This window comes from Marmota monax, unplaced genomic scaffold, assembly GCF_021218885.2.
Source record: "Marmota monax isolate L192 unplaced genomic scaffold, Marmota_monax_Labrador192_F-V1.1 WCK01_AAM20220418_F8-fsc00012, whole genome shotgun sequence".
Taxonomy (NCBI): domain Eukaryota; kingdom Metazoa; phylum Chordata; class Mammalia; order Rodentia; family Sciuridae; genus Marmota; species Marmota monax.
Genome location: NW_026695227.1, coordinates 32,501,167 through 32,524,680, shown reverse-complemented (window position 1 = coordinate 32,524,680; position 23,514 = coordinate 32,501,167). Strand labels below are relative to the sequence as shown.

At 39.1% G+C, this 23,514-nt stretch overlaps 1 protein-coding gene across 7 annotated transcripts in view; it reads right to left on the bottom strand.

Annotated features, from left to right (window-relative positions):
- Scn8a (sodium voltage-gated channel alpha subunit 8) overlaps nucleotides 1-23,514 on the bottom strand; it is a 176,870-nt gene that overhangs the window by 83,160 nt on the left and 70,196 nt on the right. For 4 of the 7 annotated variants that reach the window (XM_058576372.1, XM_058576371.1, XM_058576369.1 and 1 more), the window contains exons 3-11: nucleotides 23,308-23,425; nucleotides 21,328-21,418; nucleotides 20,362-20,490; nucleotides 18,467-18,558; nucleotides 9,259-9,480; nucleotides 7,863-7,926; nucleotides 6,146-6,287; nucleotides 4,632-4,838; nucleotides 3,075-3,368 (exon numbers count right to left, since the gene is read on the bottom strand). In XM_058576372.1, the coding sequence (XP_058432355.1) occupies nucleotides 3,075-3,368; nucleotides 4,632-4,838; nucleotides 6,146-6,287; nucleotides 7,863-7,926; nucleotides 9,259-9,480; nucleotides 18,467-18,558; nucleotides 20,362-20,490; nucleotides 21,328-21,418; nucleotides 23,308-23,425 (1,359 nt within the window). Of the gene's footprint in view, nucleotides 1-3,074; nucleotides 3,369-4,631; nucleotides 4,839-6,145; nucleotides 6,288-7,862; nucleotides 7,927-9,258; nucleotides 9,481-18,466; nucleotides 18,559-18,713; nucleotides 18,806-20,361; nucleotides 20,491-21,327; nucleotides 21,419-23,307; nucleotides 23,426-23,514 lie in introns of those variants that run through there. The other 3 variants (XM_058576370.1, XM_058576374.1, XM_058576375.1) reach the window with 2 other exon arrangements.

Sequence of the window (23,514 nt, the reverse complement as noted above, 5' to 3'; positions counted from 1 at the left end):
TGACTGGAAACTTAAAAGATAAACTGTGTCCCTAATAAAGGGAGAGGAATGCTCTGAACTCCATGCTAAAGAGTTGGAACTTTATTAGCAAATAGAATAAATCTGATTAAGGGAATACCCTCTCCCACTCTTCTTAATAACTATTTGGAACTGTTGATATTTTCTTTAGCCCACAACTCCTCGTTTCCTTCAATACATTTTAAATTATCTTCATTATGGAAAAATTAGAGGGATCATTTTTTTCAACTTCTTATACACTGTCCACAAACTTATGTACCTCAACATTCTCTATTTTCCTGAGGTTTCAGAGGATGAGATGCCCTTTTTCTGTTAAAGACCATATCTATTTGCCCATCTTTCAAGATTGTACTTCATTTCTACTCTATTCTACTCCATTTTCTAATCCTACCTTTCCATCTTCTGTTTTTTTCCCTCACAGATGATAAAAGTGCTATTTTCATCTAAATCCTTCAAAGAAGTTTGCATAAGAAGTCTACGCTCAGGCTGGGGATGTGGCTCAAGCTGGGGATGTGGCTCAAGCGGTAGTGCACTCGCCTGGCATGCGTGCGGCCCCGGGTTCGATCCTCAGCACCACATACAAACAAAGATGTTGTGTCCGCCGATAACTAAAAAATAAATATTAAAATTCTCTCTCTTTAAAAACAAAAAGGAAGAAGTCTATGCTCATTGTCTTCCCATTCAGACTGGCACTCATTCTGACTGAAATATGTTTTTAAAAGTCCTCAGTGATTTTTACATTATCAAATCCATTGGACTCTTCACATTCTAATCTCACTCTGCATCTTTGTTAAATTTCAACCCCCTGGATCACTTCCCTGCCCTCTCCAACTCTTCTGCTTTTAGTTTCATTAACTCCTGGCTCTCTTGGCACCTCTAAGCAGTCATCATCTGTTTTCTTTCATGAGCTCCATCTCCTACTCCCATTAACACCAATGGTCATGTTTTTGGTCTACCTGACACATTCAGTTAGTGAGATCTCATCAAGTTTCATGGTTCCAATCACCACTTCTCGCTCAGGACCTCTTCCCTGAGCCATCATTTGACTATACATGTGTCTAAAAGACCATTCTATTTTGTTATCCAACAAATAATCCAAACTTAGGGTATACAAATTAAAATACACTTTCTTTCCAAACCTGGAACATCCTTTATTTTGTCTACTGTTTCTCCCTCATCAGCATACATGTACTTCTAAACACATACATCACCTGAACAATTCCTGTTTATCCTGTAAGCCTCATTCAGAAATTCATCTTCCTAGAAAATCTTAGCTGAACTTTCAGGTTGGGACAGACCTGTTTTCTTCAAATTACCCCCAGTATATCTCAATTATGGAATGATACTGTCCAACTATTACATAAATAATTCTTTAGTGTATCAGGCTGTCCCACTGTCCTGTAAACTCCTTAGGGTAGAGATGATGTTTAAACCATCTCTTAGTCTCTGGGATCCTTGATATGTGGTAGAAACTCCATAAGTGCTTGCTTCTTGAATAACGACAGCTACATTTTAGGAAATGGTCTGCTGATAGCACATACCATAAGGAGAGGGAGAAAGACTAAAGGGAAAACCAAAATCTGAACTAAGATAAGATTAATAGCGGGGGCTGGGGATATAGCTCAGTGAATGCTTGCCTTGCATGCACAGGCCCTGGGTTTAATCCCCAGCAACACACACACACATACACACACATATTAAAAAAAAAAAAAAACAGATTAATAGGAATAGAAAGAAGGGGATGGTGGGAGATTTGCTGTGTTAAAATGAACAGGATTGGCCAAAGACTGAATGGAAAGTGAGAGACACCAAGAAGTGGCTAAATGAACTATCTCTGGAGGGGGCAGGGAGAGACACTGGAGACATTGCAATGTGCAGTAAATGTTATCTATTCTGTACCTTTAAACTTTCTAGCATTTCTTTAAGATGGGGAAATTTTAATTCTTAATGCCCTAAGTGGTGATGTTTAAAACCCAAAGGTATTTATCATATGATGATATTTATAGTAGTAGAATGATCAACAATTATATATCCTCTTTCCTTTCTTTCTTTTAGTTTCCTCATTAATCCAAGTTGTGTAAAATGGGAGGCTTTTGATATACTATTGGCTAATGCTGAGAGCCATAGCCAAGTAGGAATGACGCATGGCAATTTCCTTGTCAGTCTACCCAATGTTGCTTAGAGGGAGGACTCTCCATTGTGGAAATGGGCTTGCCTTGGACCCAGGTCATTTGCAGTGATATTGCATGAATGTTTGAGAGTTTTAGTTGAAAGGTGACCCTGCTCAGGGATTAGGGTGGATCCGGGTTTAGGGTGGATCCTGCTGGGAATAGGGTGGTTCCAAGTTTAGGGTGGATCCTGCTGGGAATAGGGTGTATCCTGCTGCCTCGGTGCCCGCTCCTGGAGTTCCCGTGGAGTTCTCACGGGGTTCTGAGAGTATTTGGTATGCAGAGCCCGGTGGAGGGTGAATTTTCCCAGAACCTGCGTGTAGAGCCGGTGAGAGTCGGGAATAAAGAGTTATTGTTTGAATCTACAAGGCGGTGTGGTGGCTCGGTTATTTTGTGCCCAGCCAGACTTCGGCAGGCTAACTTATCAGCACAACACTATATGTCTAGAATATCTAGGATAGTTCATTACTATAACTTGTCAAGCTGAAATAAGGTATGCTAAAGAGTTTCACCACTATTTTTATTATTATTACCTACAATTATATGCAATTCTTAAATAAAGATGTCTGAAGCTCAACTGCTAAGAAAAGTTCCTCCTAATATTTTTAGAACTTGACGCTTGCTGGTGGGACATTCATTTTACTGTGAAGCAAGGCCACCAGAGGTGATGCTTACCTCAGGGAAGGCAGGGCAGGACTAGAGAACAGCCATCCCCAATGCTGGTAATGCTTCCTCCTACGGGAGGGCAATGTGGAGCATAGGAGGAGGGGGGACTGAAGATGCAGGGATTGGTTTGAAAGTCGGGAAGCCAGAGAGGAAATAAAATCAAGCAGGATTAGCAAAAAAACAGAATTTCTAGGCTTATCTGATCTAGTACAAAGAGTTTACCTGGTTCATAATGGAGAATTTCCTCCCGATTCTGTTGTCTGGCAGTCGAAAGCCCTTCTTCCTCATACCATCTTCTGACTCTGACTTAAATACCTTCTCAGGATCCCCTTTCTCTTCTCCCTCAGAGAGTTCCTTTTGCTTCCTCTTCTTTCTCCTATTACGTCTTTCCTTGGCGCTCTTTGAACTGAGTTTAGAAATTTCGGATGAACTCCGAGGAGAGCCAACCCCATCTTCACCTTCTTCCTCAATGGCATCTTCTGAAACAGTGCCTGCAGAAGTGGCCATTGCGGCAGCCTAGAAAGGGGACACAGTAACAGATAGGTTCAGAAGCATTACTTAGGGTCACCTGAGCCAGCCAGTGTGTGGAGCAAATTTCCATTCCATAGCCAGAGAAGAGAGGAGGCCATGGCTAGGTCTAGCTGGCTCTGTTATCTAGGCAAATCTGTCATCTAGCACACAGCCTTAAGTGATAGGATCAGAACCCAATGGTGACAACTTTGGGTTTTATTCTTTTTTTGGTAGAGCGGGGGTACCAGGCCTGAACTCAGGGGTATTCAACTACTGAGCCAAATCCCCACTCCTATCCCCAACCCGATTTTGTATTTTATTTAGAGATAGGGTCTCACTGAGTTGCTTAGTGCCTCACTGTTGCTGAGGCCGGCTTTGAACTAGTGATCCTCCTTTCTCAGCCTCCTGAGTCACTGGGATTGCTGGAGTGTGCCACTGTACCTAGCATGTGTGTATATAAATTATTAGGGTAACAGGTCACTTTCAAGTTTTACTTTTAATATTTGGCCTATTTCTCCTTTTTTTTTTTTTTTTTTTTTTTTGGTGTGGTGCTGGGGATTGAACCCAGGGTCTGGTCCATGAAAGGCAAGCACTCTACCAACTGAGCTATATCCCCAGCCCCTGTTTCTCCTTTTAAATTGGAAACAATACTCTATGACCATAGAGTATCTCTGAAGGGGATCTGAGGGTGCAGCTTTGTGGTAGAGATCATATTTAGTATATGGAGGACCCTGGGGTGAATCCCAAACATTTAAAAAAAAAAAAAAAGAGGCTATGCTTATATGAAGAACTATTTGAACTGCTCTGGTTACTTTTTTTTTTTTTTTCCCAGTCAACAAACGAGTTGAACACTGAAGAGATGAGATCTTCAAAAGATCATATTAACACATACTAATAGCCAGGCATGGTGATGCATGCTGTAGTCCCAGGTACTTGGGAAGTTGAGGCAGGAGGACTGCTTGACCCCAGGAATTCAAGTCAGCCTGGGTAACAGAGTGAGACCCTGTCTCAAAAAAAAAAAAAAAAAAAAAAAAAAAGAAAAAGGAAAAAAAAAAGATCATATTAACATATTAACAAACGATTTGGCCATTAAGACAAAAAAGAATAATTGGATTAACCATCTGCAGTTGTTACTTGGGTTATTTTAATTAGATCAATGACTTCTATTTGATAATGTACTTAGGAAAGATCAATTGCAGTGGCAATCAGATGGAGCCTTAATCTCTATGATTTGGCAGGAAGGTCTGCTTCAAAAAATTAATCACCCACCTGTGCCTCTTCCTGTTGCTTCTTAAGTTGCTCCAACATTGCTTTGAACTCAGCCTCTTTTTGTTCTGCCTCCTCCAATGTTGCCTGATTCTGCTCTTCATAAGCCATGGCCACCACAGCCAAGATCAAGTTCACCAGATAGAATGAGCCCACAAAGATGACCAAGACAAAGAAGATCATGTATGTTTTTCCAGCTGCTCGTAAGGTCTGCAAAGATAAAACCATTTTTTTGAGTCACTTGCATCAAATGAAGTAGGCTGAAAACACCTTGTGAGCCTAGTTTCTCTGTAGGGGCACCATCTGCAATTTGAATAGGACGGTCCTTTCTTGTGTGGTACTCTTTCTTACTGAAGAGAAACACATCCTCAGTGGCCAAATGGATTTCCTTATGCTTAACTCACACTAAGTGGCAGTAGTTCCTCCTATCCATTTTGTGTATGAGGGATCTTTCTCCATTCCCAAATACTTCCTATAAACTCCTTTCATATAACAATGCTTTATTCATTTGTTTAAGGAAAACACATCCTGAATTAAGAATTATATTTTACTTCATCAGTTAGTTCTAAAATAATATGACATGAAGGACTGGAGAGGTAAAGAGAAAAAGGGAAGAGGATTGATCCTAGACCTATTCCTTTCACTAACAGTGAGCAAATGAACATCAAAGAACAATTGGGTTTTAGGTTATGTAAATGAAACCCACTATTCCTGAGTTTTCATTTTCATCCTTTCAATCCCCAAAACTTAAAGGAACTTATTGTCAATCATAAATGTTTCATAAGAAAGAGTCAAACCTGAGGGAACTGTCCAACAGAAAAATAAGAACTGATTTGGGGATTTGAACTAGATGCTTCCCTGAAAGAGGATCCTTCATGCATGAGGAGGGCACGTTTTTTATTCTTAAACAAACTGGCATCACCAAATGCCAGAGTCAAAAAAAAACCAATGGACTGTTGTGGAATTTCTAAGCCGAAAGACCCTTAGCATAAATCTACCCTACAACTAGCAAAATTATACAATGTGTTTAGTCATCAATATGGCCTGATGGAATGAGACTGACCTTATCTCTACCATTACAATCTGTTTGAACAAGTCCAAGTATATTATAAATCTCAAAAATGCTGACATATTTAAACTCCAAAGCCCTTTTGGATAAAAATTTCATCTTACACAAACAGGTATTTAGTATTTCTTAAACAGATGTCCTAAGCCCTGAAACCCACACTGCAAGTGGTAAAACAATAGGAATTAAGTATAGACAGCAGATTCCCAAGCCAGGCAAAAGCTAACAGTGCTACAAGCTTCTACAACTATACATGACTAAGTATTTGAGAAATAGGGATGAGAACTGAGAGAATTCCCAGTTCTAAATATTATAAAGCAATGGACGGTGGGCAATGCCATCCTCAGATCCTGTTTAACATCTTCACTAAAGGTCACTCACACAGAACGTCCCCCAAGCCCACGCTGCCCCATGTAGACTCTACTGCCAAAGAAAAAGAAGTATTATTTACCAACTGATACAAGTTTTCCCAGTAGTCCTGGGTCATAAGGCGAAACAATGCCAAGAAGGCCCAGCTGAAAGTGTCAAAGCTTGTATAACCATAGTTAGGGTTCCTTCCTGCCTTCATACACTGGTATCCTTCTGGGCACTGCCTGAAGAAAGAAAGGGAAATTCAGGACTTTTCAACATAATTCCACAAGCCATAATCTTAAAGATATTAAATAACATAATTTTATTTACTCCATGGCCTTATAGGTAGGAAGTAACTATTTACAAAGCCAAGCCAACAAACTGGAAGAAGAAAAAAAAAAATGAGAGAGAGAACATAAGTAGCTAGTCAATTTCGGAGCAGAGCCTATATCAGAATCACATGGTATGTCCCTTAAAAATGCAGATTTCTATGCTTACCCCAAAGCTAAGAGCTGAAAGCTTTGGAAATGGGATCTAGGAACCTGCACTTTTGAGATATGAACTTTTTTCTTTCCCCCAATATTGGTGATTGAACCAGGAAATGTCAGACAAGTGTTATCATTAAGTTACATCCCTAGCCCCGGGTAATTTTTTTTTTTTTTTTTGTACCAGGGATAAAACCCAGGGACTCTCAATCACTGAGCCACATCCCCAGCCCTTTTTAAATATTTTATATAGAGATAGGGTCTCACTAGTTCTTTAGGGCCTCACTAAATTGCTGAAGCTAGCTTTGAACTCATAATTCTCCTGTCTCAGCCTCCTGAGCTGCTGGGATTACAGGCATGGGCTACTACACTCAGCTCCCAGGTAATCCTTATTCATGACAAAATATGAAAACCACTGTCCCAGATTCATATCAATCTGTAATTCAATAAAATTCAATTTAGCTATTCCCCCAAGTGACAAATGCCTATATGTTCCTTTTAGTTGTCTATGTTCTTTTAACACTTGCTGTGTTGACCTAAGTCATAATGGAGATTTTTGGTAACCTCAGTTATACTATTCTTCTGTTTTTGGATTCACCTGTTTTGTTTTCAGTGAAATCTTTAATATCTACTTCAATATAAAAATTAAATGGATTTCTTGTTGTCATGGTCATATTAAAGCACCAGTTCCTAAGGGACCAATATACTCTGAATAATAACACTACTACTGTACATTTGAATAGCTCTCTGTTTACAAAGCATTTTTCATGTATGTTATCTAATTGGCTCCTTATAGTAAACTCATGAGGAAGACAGAACATGACCTATTAAATCTATCTTATGTTTACTGAAATTAAGGCTCAGATAAGTTAGGCTTGGCAAAGGTCTAAAGCTAAGAGAAGCAGGACTCAAATACTATGTTGTTATCTGTTCTTTCCCCCATGTCAGGTCTAGACCATTTCTGGGTCATCCTTGGATGCTAAACTATCACTAAGATGGTGTCCTTATTTTACATTGTATTAACTGTGTTAAGATAGAACAAGGGGAATCTATAAGAGGTGGTAAGCTACCTGGTGTTATAGATTTTCTCTTTATCCTTTAACATCGTTAATTTTTAATTTGAGACTACAGGTACATTCACCTTCTGATGAAATGTCATCTTTGGATGGACAAATATAAAACAGTAGGAAAACTGAGTTAACTAATAGGTAAGGTCTGATTAGGGTTTATTTTATGAGTTCAAAGAAAAGTGGAAACATTGCCCGTTTACATCCAACTAAAAATAGGCATATTATTTTAAGGAAGGAGAATAAAATTAGGTGAGCTACTTACCCAGCATCTGAACTGTTCCCACAGAGTAAAGGTTCCAGCATGCCAGGAACCGTGTAAAAATTTGCTAGAAAAATTTGAAGAGGCAGGAAATGAAAAGGCAAATTGAAGTGAATGAGAAAATAAGGTTATACTGTTCCTGGCTAGCCCCAACAGAAATAGCTATTGATTTTTAGCTCATATAAATCTTTTCCACCAGCAGTTGAAAGCTGATGAGAAGTCCTTCCCATTAATGATTTTCCTATAGATATCTACAAATTTAAAGTGCTCCCCTGAAGCCCTCCATATAATACTCTTCTCATCACATATATATTAGGTTTTGGTACCTGAATAAAAGGGGTCTAAAGTAATTTTCTGAGTTCTTTATCCCTTTAGACAATTTTAATCTTGTACTGTTATGGTTTAGATATTAGGTGTTCCCCAAAAGCTCATGTATGAGACAATGCAAGGTGGTTTATGAGAGGCTTACCCCAAGCAGGAATTAATCTCCTGACAGGGGTTAACTAAGTGGTAACTGCAGGCTGGTAGGGTGTGGCCGGAGGAGGTGGGTCATTGGTGGTGTGCCTTTGGGGTATACATTTGGTGAGTTGAGCTTAGACTCTCTCAGATTCCTGATGTGACATCCTGGGCAGCTTTCCTCTGCCACACTCTTCCACCATGATGTCCTGCCTCACCTTGAGCCCCAGGGAATGAAGCCTGCCACTCATTCTCAGTCCCTATGGATTGAGACCTCTGAAACTGTGAACCCCCAAATAAATTTTTCCTCCTCTAAAATTGTTCGGCAGGTCTTTCAGTCATAGCAGTGAAAAAGCTGGCTAAAACATCTTATGACTTATTTTTATCAAGATATTCTAGAATTCCTCACTACTTGGTCACTAGTTACCATGCCCTATTTTAAACTAGAAGGCAGGTATTCCTGAAATCTCCTTTGCAACATTTTCTAATGGTTACTTAGCTGACTTCAAATTGTATCTTGGAGATTGCCTGACTCCCTAGACCAGGTCAATTACTAATGTCTTACCAATTAATATTAAAAAAGCCTGAGTTCTATGCATAGGCATATCTTGGACTAAATATTTAACTACCCCAGGCAACCTTGCAAAGGAAGGAAGAATTTGGACCAAGTTTTTAAGCCTGAATTTTAGAGCAAAAGTTTGTGGGTACATGTGAAGTGCTATAAAGTTTCATTTGGTTTCAAGGGGTAGAAAAGAGAAAAAGGGAGAGAGTGCTGGCATTTGAGTTTCTGAACACAATCTGGCCTTGGGGAAAGGAAATGACCTCCTGAGGCTGCTTCTGGTAACACTGCCATTCCTTTCTGAGCCCAACTATTTTTTTAAGCCCAGTGGTGGCTCTGACTGCATAGATGGGTTTTTCCCCTTGTAGGGGAGGAGCCACCTACTTTTATTGTTGATATATTCTTCCCAATCAAAGCCTTTGGTGCCATTTTCAAGATAGCTCTCATTGAAGTTTATGGGCCACACGACACACTTGTTTCGCAGGTTCCCCATGAACAGCTGCAGTCCGATCAGGGCGAAAACACTCAGGCAGAACACAGTCAGGATCATCACATCTGACAGCTTCTTCACAGACTGAATGAGGGCGCCAACAATTGTCTTCAGGCCTGAAGAGACAGTGCACCCAGAACCAGAGTCACTTCAGAGCCCCTCCCTCCCAGCCTCCCCCTTAGCCTGAGCTTCTACTCCTCCCCACAGCATCCTTGAAATATGCCCAATGTGTCTTTATACCACGAGAATAACGATGTCAGCAAAATGAGGGGTTTCCAGAAGTTATAATCCTTAAAAAGCTAAAGAAAGCTTCTTCTACCAACATGTGGCTCCTTTTTTTCTGAACGTACTTTCCTGTCTTGGACAACTTTTTAGTTCCCCAAATGAGCCAGGTCCTCAGTGCTTCTCTCAGGCTGACTGCTTCCTTTCAGCCCTTGTCTTACCTGACTATCTCCTTTCCTTCAGGTCTCAGCACAGAAATCATTTCCCTCAGAAGCCATCCTGCCTTCCCAGCTCTTCTCCCTCCCCCACCACTGTTACTATCTTAATAGCACCTTACACTTTCCTCTGTGGTGTTTATCATGGCTATAATGCATTTCTTATGTCTGTATCATTCACAGCCGAATCTATAGCGCCTGATCCACAGTAAATATTTGTTGAAGAAACAAATGGAAAAATCAGGAATTAAGGAGGCTTCCAGGTTGGAAAGGAAACAACTGGGAAATTTAAAAGCCAATAAGAAGCAAGAAGGCATAATAATATTTTCCCATCAGTTCTGGAAATGCCAACATATTTAAAAGGTTAATTATTAATTCTTTATTTATAATTTGCCTTTACATTTAAAAGTATACCTTGTCTATATCACATTTATAACCTGCTTGCTACAATGCCCCCCACCCCTTTTTCTCTGGCTTAGATTAAAAATAAAAACCATTTATAATCTATTTCATTTTAATTTTATTGTAATCTATTTTAATTTTTGAGTGCAAGCCACTGGTTCAAATTTAAACCTAAAGAAGGTAGATTTTTTAACTGCACAGGGAAAGATCAGTGATGGAAGATGGAAAAACATGGTTATAGATTCATGCTGTTTGGATTCAAATGAGTCTACATGTGGCTCTCCTTGGAATTCCCAACATTGTGCTAACACAGGACATGGCCAACAGAGCACTGATACTTCTGGTGGCCACTGTACCAAGATGAGCAGGAACCAGATACTGAGCCCTAACACCCAGGCCTCAGGAAGGATCTTGTTTCTGATCTACTTCTGAAGGTAAGAATATCAGAGTGTCATTTAAAGTAATCCTAACCTTGGCTTTGAAGTATACAGTTGGGCAAATCACTGCTAATTTTAATCAAAGGTATGCCATTTACTTCTGGGACCCGAGCACCTAACCTTTTGGATCCTGTTTTTTTCATCTTTAAAATGAACATAATTAAGGCTGGGGGTATAGTTCAGTGGTAGTGTTTACCTATCATGTACAAGGCTGGGTTTGATCCTTAGCACCACCAAAAATTAAAATAAATAAATAAGTGAATCTTCATTTATTTATTTTTAAATTACAGCTGAATATCATAGGTCTACTGTGAAGATTAAGCATACTTCATATAACACATTTAACAAAGCACCTGATGCACAGTAAGTAATTCAAATGTTATTACTGTAATAATTTTCTGAACCTCATCTACATAAAGAGATTTACAATACTAATGCCATTGAGTTGCTGTAAGGTTTAAATAAGACAATGAGTATAATAAATATCTAGTACAGTGCTTGGCACACAGCTGGCATGCAGCACTCATTAGATACCGTTACTATACAGACATTTCCTTCCTCAAAGGGACATGCTTGGAAATGACACAATCATATGATGGTGGCATGGACTTGGGTCATCTCTTGCTGTATCCTGTAATATCCACCTACAATTTTCAAAGTTAAACCCAACAGAATTCTCTGCATAGCTATGTATGCTGTGTCTAGCCTGGGACCTGGCACAAAGCAGGTACTTAAGGAATTTTTATTAAAAGAGTAAATGAGAAATTTCTCTCTTTTTATACAATATCTTGAAAGGGATCTAAGGGGAATTAAAGAGAGAAGCGTTAAGAATTAGACCACAGTGCTGCTATGGGTGCAGAAGCCTAGGCTTTCTTACAGAGTATCTTCCTTGAAAACTGTGGCCACCAAAAGATTAGGAAGGGCTTGCCTGGGCTCCTAATCCGATTCCTTTCCTCCTCACGTGGCTGTGCAGAAAAAGCACCAGATGGGGAATCAGAAAGCAGGAATTCTGTCCTGGCTCAGTCATTATTTATGACCCACCATGTTTCAAAACCAACTTAAGATCACCTCTCCAAGCCTCATTTTCTCTTCTATAGAAAACAGTGCTACATGGCAGCGGGCAGTGAAGGAGAAGCTGAAGAATCTTCTCTGGAAGTCTTTAAAAATCATGTAGGTCTTCTGTTTACAAAGTCAAAAAGTTATTTAAAAGGGGATATTTGGATGGGTTACTGAACAATGTTTTTAAGATTTTGTTTCTTGATTTCTTCAAAAGGAACTCATGCAGCTGCCTTGTCCTGAACAGTTAAATTACTTATCTGAACACTTTTAGTCTTTTTTATTGCTGTTTTAAGTTTTTTGTTTGTTTGTTTGTTTGTTTTGGTGCAGTACTAAAGATTGAACCCAGGGCCTCAAGCATGTTAGGCAATGGTTCTTCCCCAGAGGTACATCTCCAGCCATCTATTGCTTTTTTGACTGAACTGAAAAATATGTGTGAGTTGACATTTGTATTAGAAATAAGTTTAAAACTACGAAATAACCAAAGCAATCCATTGGCTATAACACATATTTTTTTTTTTTAAAAGCACACAATTTTAGCAAGAGTCTGATATAATTTCCTGAGAATTCTTTGGAAAGCTCTAGGCCTACAAAACAAGAAATTCCAGGCCATAAGCAGCAACTATCCCCTGTTCACTAAGGATGGGCTCTCAGCACCTTGTTTGTACCTTCTCTGAGTAGTTACAGATGACAGGGTAGACATCTGATCTAAATCCAGATCCTTTCCTACAGGGATCTGGAATAGGACAAGAGACAGTTGAGCAGTCTTCATATAATGGTAATATATAAATATATGAGAATGGTATATATAAATACTCTGTCATTATACTGAGATGTGTCTGAGAAGTAAAGGAATTTAGTGCACAAATGCACAAAGAGAGGGAAAGAAGAAATAGACACATGAGAGAGAGAGAGAGAGAGAGAGAGAGAGAGAGAGAGAAAGAGAGAGATATTACTTCCTGGAAACAGGCTTTTGGGCTCTGCATTCTTTTTTTTTAAAGAGAAAGTGAGAGTGAGAGAGAGAGAGAGAATTTTTTTTAATATTTATTTTTTTTTTAGTTTTCGGCAGACACACATCTTTGTTTGTATGTGGTGCTGAGGATCGAACCCGGGCCTCACGCATGCCAGGCGAGCGCGCTACCGCTTGAGCCACATCCCCAGCCCCGGGCTCTGCATTCTTGTTTCTACTCTGTCTTCCTGAGGTTCAAGACCATTCCAGTCTTGGGATTCTCTAAAGCACTCCTATATGCTTTTACTTGCGCAGAGATACTCAGCGAATACATCAACCATGCATGACACTCATCATTTCCTAGAGATGGACAAGAATGTTCATAAACTGCTGGTTTAACATTTTTTATCCAGAAACCAGATGTCATTACTGAGGAGATCTGGAAACATAAGTTCAGAAAGCTAAAAAAACAAAAGAACCAAAAAAACAACAAAATAATTTCCCCAAGTGTTTTGAAGCCTGAAACTTAGATTGTCTTCTTGGTGACAGTTCATGTAGCTATCAAGTAGTTTAAAGTGGAAACTTGTTAGAAATCCTATTCAGGTGCTTGTGTTTCACTGGGGCTCAGAGAAATGAATTTTAATTGAGCAAGAAAAATTACTACATAACATTAACCATCTAAAAAGTTTACTCTCCACGATTCTTGTCCAGGTCCAGCACAAAATTAGAAGCACAGGGAAGAAAGATAATGGGCTCAATACTTGCGGATGAAGCAAACAAATGTAAATAGTCACTGAATTATATACTGGTCTCAGCCAAGACTCTTCTTTCTTCCATTAGGGTTGATAATTTAGAGTGACCACATCTGCAGAGACATCCATGTCAATTTATGAAGATGACACCATCCATACATTTCTTAAGCTCAAGCTCTATAGTCCTGCCCAACACAATAATATATCCAAGCAAAAGCACTCCTGCCACCATCAACATGGATCAGCAAAGCAAGAAGTTGCTAGTAGAATTCCTGACCCCACACAAGCAAGAATGAAGAGTGCTGCTGTTGTGGCTGTGAAGAGAAGCTGTGTCTTGCTTTTTCTATTGGCTCACAATACCACATGCTAGAACAAGCAAGATACTGACTGAAAACCGATTATCCAAAACAGCAGAATGCTCCTTCCAACGACTCCTACACAACAGAGTGTGCAACAGAAGCCATGTGGGGGCAAATTGGACAGCAAGAACTCTTGGAAGAGGCTAACATTAACTAGCACTGGTATGTGTCTGAGCAGAAGTTAATACATTTACTACAGACCACAAACGGACAGCTGGATCTAATGTACAGAAAATTTAGCTATCAGAGAGGAAGTCAGGTACTTCAGGAATTTTGGGAAACAGGTGAAGCCAGGTCACTGTTACAGGATTCTACTCTACTCTATGTCCAAAGGCACCTCGGATTTTCCTGTGACCTTCCATAATGCCCAACAATCCCATGAACAAACAAAGAAAGCCAGCTTATGTGCTATGTCCAGAGAAATCAGCTATGTATGTTGGGATCAAAATCTTCCCTTGTTGTCATGACCAGATTATAAATAACAAAATCATCAATTCTCATTCCTCAGTAACTCAGGCTGAGAAATTTAAGTGGTTTGAAGCAATGTGAGTTAATTCCCTCACAAAATTAATACTGGAATAAGCCTCAGTAGCAGTCATAAGCAGTTCTCAGAGAAGGTGAAAGAGCAGCTTCCCAGTTTCCAGAGCCTGGCTGGGACCCTGATAAGTCCCAGGGATAAAAGAGAATCTCATCAATTTTCCTGTTGCAAATGCAATCTTCATAACAACAGTTCTTGAAGGTTTTTCACATCAACATAAAAATAGATGAATAAAGGTACTGTGTCTATCTACAACTAAAACATATATATATTTATATATATATATGTATGTATGTAATTTGGGAGCGATTTGGGGTCTATAGATTTACTTATAAGACCAGATTCACATCACAAAGTATAATCCAAGCTAAACTGGCCCTCAAGGGTGGGTCAGTGGGATCTTGTGACTCTTCAGTGCTTTTCCACTTAGGAACACTATTAAATTTTAGTTATCTTTCCTAGGAAGCAATGTGGAAGGAGAAATATGAAACCATCAAGATGAATAACTGGAATATTTTAAAAGAAAAAATGATCTAGGTGTTATGGTACATGCCTGTAATCCCAGCTACTTGGGAGGCTGAGACAGAGAGAACACAAGTTCAAGGCTAACTTTAGCAACTTAGCAGACCCTGTCTCAAAATAAAAAAATAAAAAGGATGAGGAATGAAGCTCAGCATTAAAGTACTTTGGGTTCAATCCCCAGTACTAAAAGAGAAAAAGAAAGAGTCTGAATATAGTTTTGAACCACTTTTTTCTATTCCCCTTTATTATGTAGCAGAAATTGCCACATTTACTGAACACACACTTAAACAAAGTACTTTTTTTGTGAATACTGGGATGGGAAGAAGAAGGGCTCATCATTTCCCCTGCTTCCTACCTGATACCACTGGATATAAGTAAAAGTAACAGAAACAAGAGCAGAGATGCAAAATATCCAAGAGAAAAGTAATTAAGAAACTGCAACCCTAAGAGAGAGAGATGGTATAAAATCAGCACTGGTGAGCAGCAGGTAACTAGTGCTTTGGGGGAGCCACTTAAATGACTGAAATGAAAAGGAACTGACAAGTGTGGCTCTCCCAACTGGTTCTATTTAGGTTATTAAGTGTTACTCTCCAAGAGAAGCCTGAGAATCCTCCATTGGGAATCTTACCCTATCTTAAGGTATGTTAGTCCTGAGGCATATGACCAAAGCATGCAGATGATAAAACTTCTGACAAAGTATAAGTTCATAAATACAAACTGAAAACAAAGTTTTAAGACATAAACTTTTAGGCAGAATATTTTGACGTCAAATTGAACCTGGCAAATTCCAGGCCAAAGCAAATTTGGAAAGGGTCTACTCTATCATTGACCCTTTAAGCATCCAGTGTGCTCACCCTGTTCTCTAAGCTGTTAACTCTGAAAAAAAAAAAAAGAAGAAGAAACCATGAGAGATTTTTATCCAGGTCTTGAGCTGGTAAATAAAAGGGCTCAGAAAGTGGGGTTTGGGCTTTTCTAAGCTGCACAAAGTCTCTTAAAGTAAAGCATTTCTTATACAAAACACCAAACCTAACTGATGTACCTTACTCTCTAATATTCTGGAGTCTTGGCAGCCCTGATACATTCAAAAAATCTACTAGATAACTCAGAGGAAGGTCAGTGTTGGCCCAGGTGAGATAGGGTGAGTGCTCTAGGAAAGGAAAAGTTCTCATGAAGGGAGCTGAGACTTGAACATCCTGCAGACTCTGTGTCAACTCTATGATCACTCTCACTTCCATTCTGTTTCTGGCAGATCTGGCAAAGCCTAATCTAACTAGGAACAGGAGAAGGCAAGAAAAGCAGCAGTTCCATTGAAGTGCCCACAAGAAAATTTGGGCAGGCAAATTTTGGTTTGTACTAAGGGGCACAGTGTCCTAGTTCTACAACACTGGAATCAAAATAACTTAGATTTTCAAAAATGAGATAGGCTCAGATCCACTGACTCACACTGGTGCCTGGCCTTGGAAGAAGACCTGTGTAACTGGAAGGTAGGGAAAGGACAACAGCACTCTGAGGAAGACAGAATGATAGAAAAGTTCAGAATTTTACACGGGATGAGAAAAGCCTCTCCGTAAGGGAGACGTCAACTCCTGGATTTCTCTTACTAACTTTAAAAGGTAGAATGGGGAGCAAAAGGATTGGAACTAAAAGTCACGCTTTAATTCAAAAACCCAATATACCTTTTACTGACAGTGATCTATAATTAGCTTTACTATCCTTAAAGTTATTCTCCATCCCAGTTAGCTTCCCAAAGCCAGCTCAACTGGGGATGCTTCTAGAAATAGGAACCTGGGAATCTATTTCAAACTGTGAGGCTGATGTCTAAATCTTGACATAAACCCTTTCTTTGGGCTTAGGTTTCTTTATGATAATAACTGTTACTACTACAACCATTTATGGAGCACTGCTATGGGCCAGGCACTGTATTATAGTCAACTGTATGTTTATGTATTTATATGTATTACTACAGTATTAAGTAACATGATCAAGAGTTACCTTGCAGAAATGCCCTGGTCAAAAGGTAACCATAGAGCAGAGACAAAGACAGAAGCAATGAGCTAGACTAGAGATAGCATCTGCTGCCCCAGTTTGTGAACAGAATGCAGCTTTCCAATTTAATTCTGGAAGAGAAGTTTTGAGATCACAAGAACATAAAGAGACAGATGCCTTGCAGAGTACGCTGGGGGAAATGAACAGAAAACAGAGGATCATATTTTAAAGGGGCCAGAGGAAGAGAGAGACCAAAGGAAAAATGAAAGTAAAGATGTGGCACTCCATCTCCCTCATAAAATAAGGCCTGCCTAAGGAATGTTCCTTGAGGTTACTGGTAAATCACATTCTAAGTCTGCCCTCTCCAGGATTCTACCTTGATTCTTCCCCCTCTTGCTATCTGATAATGTTGAAACAGGGAAAAGAGAAATATTTCTGAGGCAGCCACAGGGGATGAGGCACGTGATCAGAATGGATTGTCCCTGTTCTCTGTACTCCTATTTCTACAAAACTACTGTGGAAAGCCTGGTCTCTGGGGGACTCTTCTTTTAAAATCCTAAATACAACTAAAATCCAAAGAGCAACCACATTGTCTTAAGCTTTGGCAAGTTACTGCTAGTCTATCTTAGGCTCACAAGACTAACAAAGTACTAAACTAAGTACCTTTCCTTCCAATTTTAAGGCTAGTCTTTAGGAAGAGAAGTATTAGCCAGTTGCAATGATTTAAGTTAAATTAAGGGATCTTAATCTGGGGTCCACAGATGGGCTTCGGGGGGGTCTGTCAACTTTCATCTGATTCTCAAAAGGATCCAAAATCTTCAAAAGGTTAAGAACCACTGGGCTAACTCAACCAGGACCAAAAAGAAAAAGGCAAAAATTTTAAAGAGATTGTCAATCAACTACCTCTCAAACCACCCTCCAGATTTCTTTTCCCTTCAAGTTTCTATACTTTTATTTGCCCATATCTTTAGTTGTATCTTATCTTACCTTTGAATTTTTTAAAAATAGCACCTGTATAAGTTGTTATTGGGATTTAGGTTTGAGAATGATCCCTGAATATATGTACAGTAGATGCTACTGGTTCTCATTCTAGTGAAACAGACAGCAGTAGAACAGGATAAAGTTCAGTTCACTAACTCCAAGGCTCTTAAGTTTTTCTACAATTCTGGACTAGTTAACTGTGTAGGTCTCATCTGCGATTAAATAATTCCATTAGTACAGTAATAATAAAAACATAATTCTTTGAATAACATTCCATCAGCAAACCATGCTATAGGAAGCCTAGAAATCACAAGCAATGGAATGATGGCACATGTTAAAATTACTGTAATTCCATGAGGCTGGGGTTCAAATGATTTATATACAAAGAGACAGCTAGCTCTACGATGATTGTTTTCAGATATTGTAAGATCCAAGGGTTTCTTAAGCACATGCTTTTTCAAAAGCATGGATGAAATGGGGGCTGCATGCCTGCAAGCACAGTCAAAAAAACCTGCCTAGGGATCAAAAGGCCATTCCAGAGAATGTCTCTCAGGAAAAGCATGCAGAATGCAGAATGCAGAGCATATCAACCGTGCTCACACCAATTTAGAATGTGGTGAACAAAATGAATGAAGGGAAAAAAGAGATGCAGCAAGGTCAGTCTTGTGCATACATTTTCTCACCTGGAATTACAGAGATAGTTTTCAAAGCTCGGAGAACCCTGAATGTTCTCAGCGCTGAGACATTGCCCAGGTCCACAAACTCTGTCACATATCTGTAGTAAGGGAGGTCACACACAGACACAAATGACAAACACAGACACAAACACAAACACCAAAGGAAAAAACAAAACCACAACAAAACAAAAAGTACAATACGTCACGTCAGGGCCCTAACCCAACACCTAACACCAACCCCAGGCCATCTTACCTGGAATTACCGAAATAGTTTTCAAAGCCCTCAGTACCCTGAAAGTGCGCAGAGCTGAAACATTGCCTAGGTTTACAAACTCTGTTATATACCTGCAGAATCAAACCAAAGTTAACTTGTAATGGTACCACTGGGTGAGGGTTTGAGAATGGGGGAAAGAAAGGGTCTTATATACAAGGTATGATTTCATTTTTTCCCTGAAAAAGAAAAATTTCAAAATATAAACATTTAAGTAACATGTCTTTAAAAAAAAAAAAAAAAAAAAAAACGGGCAAGGAGAATTCAAAAGTGTAACTGAAAGAATCACTCTAAGTTTCTAGGATTCACTCTCTTAATCAGCAGTGATGTGCGGATCCCGATCAGAATCATTTTACTGTCAGGTCAATTACATTTTTTAGTAAAAAGGAAAGCCAGGAAGTAGCAGAGACTCATATCCCCAAGTTTTGTGAACAATTTCTTAAGAAAGGGAAACAAACTTCTGCAGCAGGAGCCCCACAAAAACAAATCTACATTAATGTAGCTCCCTAGTTAATGACAGCAAAAATGCCTAAATGGCTGCATATATGACTTATGCAAGAGTGGTATGCGTATGTTTCCAGTCATGTGCACAGTTGAAATTGTTTCCTGTGACAGATAAAAACAGGGCTCAGGAAAATCCAGATCATGAACAAATACTGAGTTGAGAGCCCATTCTATCACCAGCTCTGTGCCTACAAAGACACTAAGATTTAAAATGAACACCAATGTGTATTTCACAATGCTGGAGAGCTAGAAATTTCATTATATAACGGAAAGTCCAAGTTCCACTTTCAAATATTCAATGCATAACACTCACTCACATTTTACAGGGGAAATACATCTTTCTATGCAATGCTCAGACCCATACATGTGCAACACACTCTTTCTCATACATCTGTGCACACACATAAAAGCTAGGCACCACCCCCCATCACATCCCCAAAACACAAAGCACTTTCACACCCTGAAAATAAAAATACTAAAGCCTGCTATAACTTTTCTATCATCAAGTGAGTTTCCCAAGAGACATTTTATTGCTAAAGCAACACAAGTTACCAGGAGCACCTAGCATACCTATGTGGAGTTCTACAGTCTCCAGTGACAGTTCAAAATTCTGGTTAGTAACTTCAGGAAGTGCCAATTTGGATACCGGGGCTCATGATTTGACTCTAAAGTGTGTTTTGAAGTCTGCAACACCTGGACAGCCTCATTAAATCCCATGCGATAAGACGTGCCCAGAAAACACATTTTCACCTCTAAAACATTCTGAATCTTCACAGAGGCCCCCTAGTGATAGGTGTGCCAATCATGGTCAATGTCATAAGAAGGAATAAAATATAAAAATAAAATATGAGTATCCATGGGTAATATATCCTACTTTCCCTCCCAGCTGTAAAGACTCTGCTCACCTTCTCCACATAAACACACTGTGGCTGCTGTTGCCTGAAAAACAAAAGGTCCTCACAAGCAAGAACCATAAGCACAAGTTCCCGTGTGTACCCATTGATTCCCCTTACCACTGAGTCCACAAGCTCTCACTTGCAAACACTGTCATGCAAACATCCAGGAGAATCTTCTGCCACACACGTGATCACACCCACAACACCAATAAAGTAATCAGAGAACTTACGCCATCATGATGACACTGAAATCTAACCAGTTCCACGGGTCCCGTAAAAAGGTAAAGCCATCTATGCAGAAACCTCTTGCAATGATTTTCACTAGTGATTCAAATGTATAAATCCCTGTGAACGTGTACCTGTCAAAGAAATGGAGAACTTAAGGCAACTTCTGAACATACACAAACTTCAAATGAACCTTTCAAGATCAAACCTGCCTGAAGTATGGCTTTGCAGAAGGGCAGAAAGGGCATCGCCAAAGTGGTAGGACAGAATGAGGAGGAGAAAGGAGCACTCTGAATGAAACTCACTGAAATGCCCACACCTAGAACTCTGGAATGCTGGGGGTGATATGTCTTTTTTTTCTTTTCTTTTCTTTTTTTTTTTGGTACCAGGGATTAAACTCAGGGGCACTTGACCACTGAGCCACAACTCCAGCCCCATTTTTGTTTTTTTTTTAAGAGACAGGGTCTTACTGAGTTGCTTAGCCCACCTCACTTTTGCTGAGACTGGTTTTGAACTCTCCATCCTTCTGCCTCAGCCTCCCAAGCTGCTGGGACTACAGGCGTGCGCCACCTTGCCCAGCTTGAGTGATATTTCAAGGAAATAATAATGTACTGCCATCTAGTACATCATCATTTTAGAGCAGGTGAGGAGTCCCTCAGAGCTACTTTTAACCCTGGAGGAGTCAAAAGAGAAAAAGAGTACCATCAGGAATTAAAGACACAATACAGTGACAGAGCCATGGGCAAACACTGGCTAGCACAAGAAGGGCAGAGGTGGGAGCAGACTTTGCTCTTTTTAAGAGTTGACTTTTATAACTATTTCCTAAATTCCACATGTATCCTCACCCTTCTCCATGAAATAGTGTCAATAACTATTCTTCTTTTCCTTGATGGGTAAACTGGCAAAACACAAGATTCAATGACTTAAAAATCCTTAAAGCAAACAAGGAGACAAATAAATGGGCTACTTACTCCACATTCTTCGACCAGTCTGGAGGGTTACTAAAAGTCATGAATACACAGTTGGTCAAAATAGTGCACATAATGATCATGCTAAATACTGTAGAGAATAGTCAAGGGGGAATACACAAAATCTGGCTTTTTAAAAGAAATTTTTCTCAGGAAACAAACACATTTTGCATTGGATATCATAAGATCTCAATCAATAGACAGAACAGAGACAAATCACAGAAGAGAAAAAGGCAAGTTGATAATGAAAATTGCCTACCATCACCAACAAAGAAAGCCACTGTGTATTTCCACAGGGTTGTTACTGTTCTACATCTTTTGGATAAAATATTTTCTCCTCTTACCACTTTCACTTCAACTACAGAATAATCCTCTAACTACCTTAACTTTGTGTATAGAAATTATCAGTCTACTATACTTAAAAATCATCAGGTGAAAAAATAAATCTTTACTATTCAGTATTCAGTTATTGTTAATTACCTTACATAAGTAATTATTTGAAAATCTACATATAATTAATGGTCCTGCCCCCCCCAGTCCTTCCAGAGGGCTGAACTGTCTTGGGATCAAGGTGCTAGCCAGTGTGCACTGCATATGCCCAACATGGAAATGCAACTGTGGCAGGTTAGGTACAGATTTCAAGGACATCTGTACTCCCATACTCCTGGGGCAAATCTAATCGATTGTTCTGAGAGTGCCCAGGAAAGTTTATGAATAGCAACCATTTTGTTGCCGTTTCAGTTTCATCCACATCTTTCTTAGCTCTTTTTGTTCTCATTGAAGAAAATTCAACTGTTTCAGGTCAACATGAGATTCTCAAACTCAAACTGTCACTTTAACAAGCATGCTTTAACTCATTTGCTGCTAACCCATTCTCTCTTCTTAATGACATTCCCCATCTTTATTCTCCAAGTGGAGTTTTAAAAAGAGAAAGTTACTTCTTCTAGCTGGATTTTATTTCAGAGTACAATAACATACCCTTTGGAACCAGAAGAGAGTATAATAACATACTTTTTGGAACCAGAAGAGAAAAAAGCACTCCACCCCTGACCTAACAGAAAGGGAAGAAGTCCACTGTAAATTATTTATTTCCCGTAAATCTTCTGATTTGTGAACTATGTTGCCTGTAAACCACGGATTTCAGAACCAGTTTGCTAAATTCCTGCAATGTGGCAGGGGCTTACTAAACTCACTGGCTAAGTTCATCTGCTGATTTCTTCATCCTCTTTGGAGGATACAATACTCTTTGACACATGACTAAAGTGCTCTTAAATTAAATACCAAGCATGCAAGTTTAAAGTCACTATGTAGGGTTGCTAAACCCATCACATAATTTTTCAAGTGTCATATGGTTTTCTATATAATAGGATGTAAAAGCCAAGTCACATGAATAAACCAACATTTTTTTTTTTACTTAAGGAGAGTAAGAATCCCAGAAAATATCCATATCTATCCTGCAATCTGCATCTAAACCTCTGTAACGAGGAGGCTATTTCATCTGAGAATTATCATGGATACTTTCTAAACTAGCTGCTGAAGAAAAAAAAATATATTCAAGGAATATCTCTAAAGCATTCATTCAACTATTTGTAACTCCAGAGTCAGCTTTCAAAAAAATTCTCATATTGAATCTTAATATGTTAACAATCTAAATAGTCTCCCGTAGGATGAAATTAAAAAGTCAAGACTTCAATTAAAGGTTACCATCTTAATTTGTCCCTCATGATACCACCAAAATTCCAGACTCCAGTGATATCATCCCAAGAAAAAAAAAGAATTTGCTAATCTTCAGCTTGCAGTTTGTCAGGACCACACACTTAAACCTCTGACTGGTGGGACAGCCAACTCTACTATTGGCAAAAACATAATCAAAAATGACAAAACAAAACCAAACCCTTAATATATAATTCAGTTGTCAAACATCAGGACATACACAATCAGGCAGTTGCTGTATTCACTCCACATTTGTAGAAAAAGGATATGAATGTATCAAAATTTTAATAGCTATTCTTCTTATCAGGTTAAAAGGACTTAAAATGTACAAGGCAGGCGTGGCACTAAATCTGAAGAGAGTTTTCCCTCTGTTTAATACTACAAAGGTCTGTGGAGAAAGAAAAAGAGAGAAATGATTAAAGCATGAGAATTAATCACCATACAAAACAACATTTTTCTAGTTATGGAATAAATAAA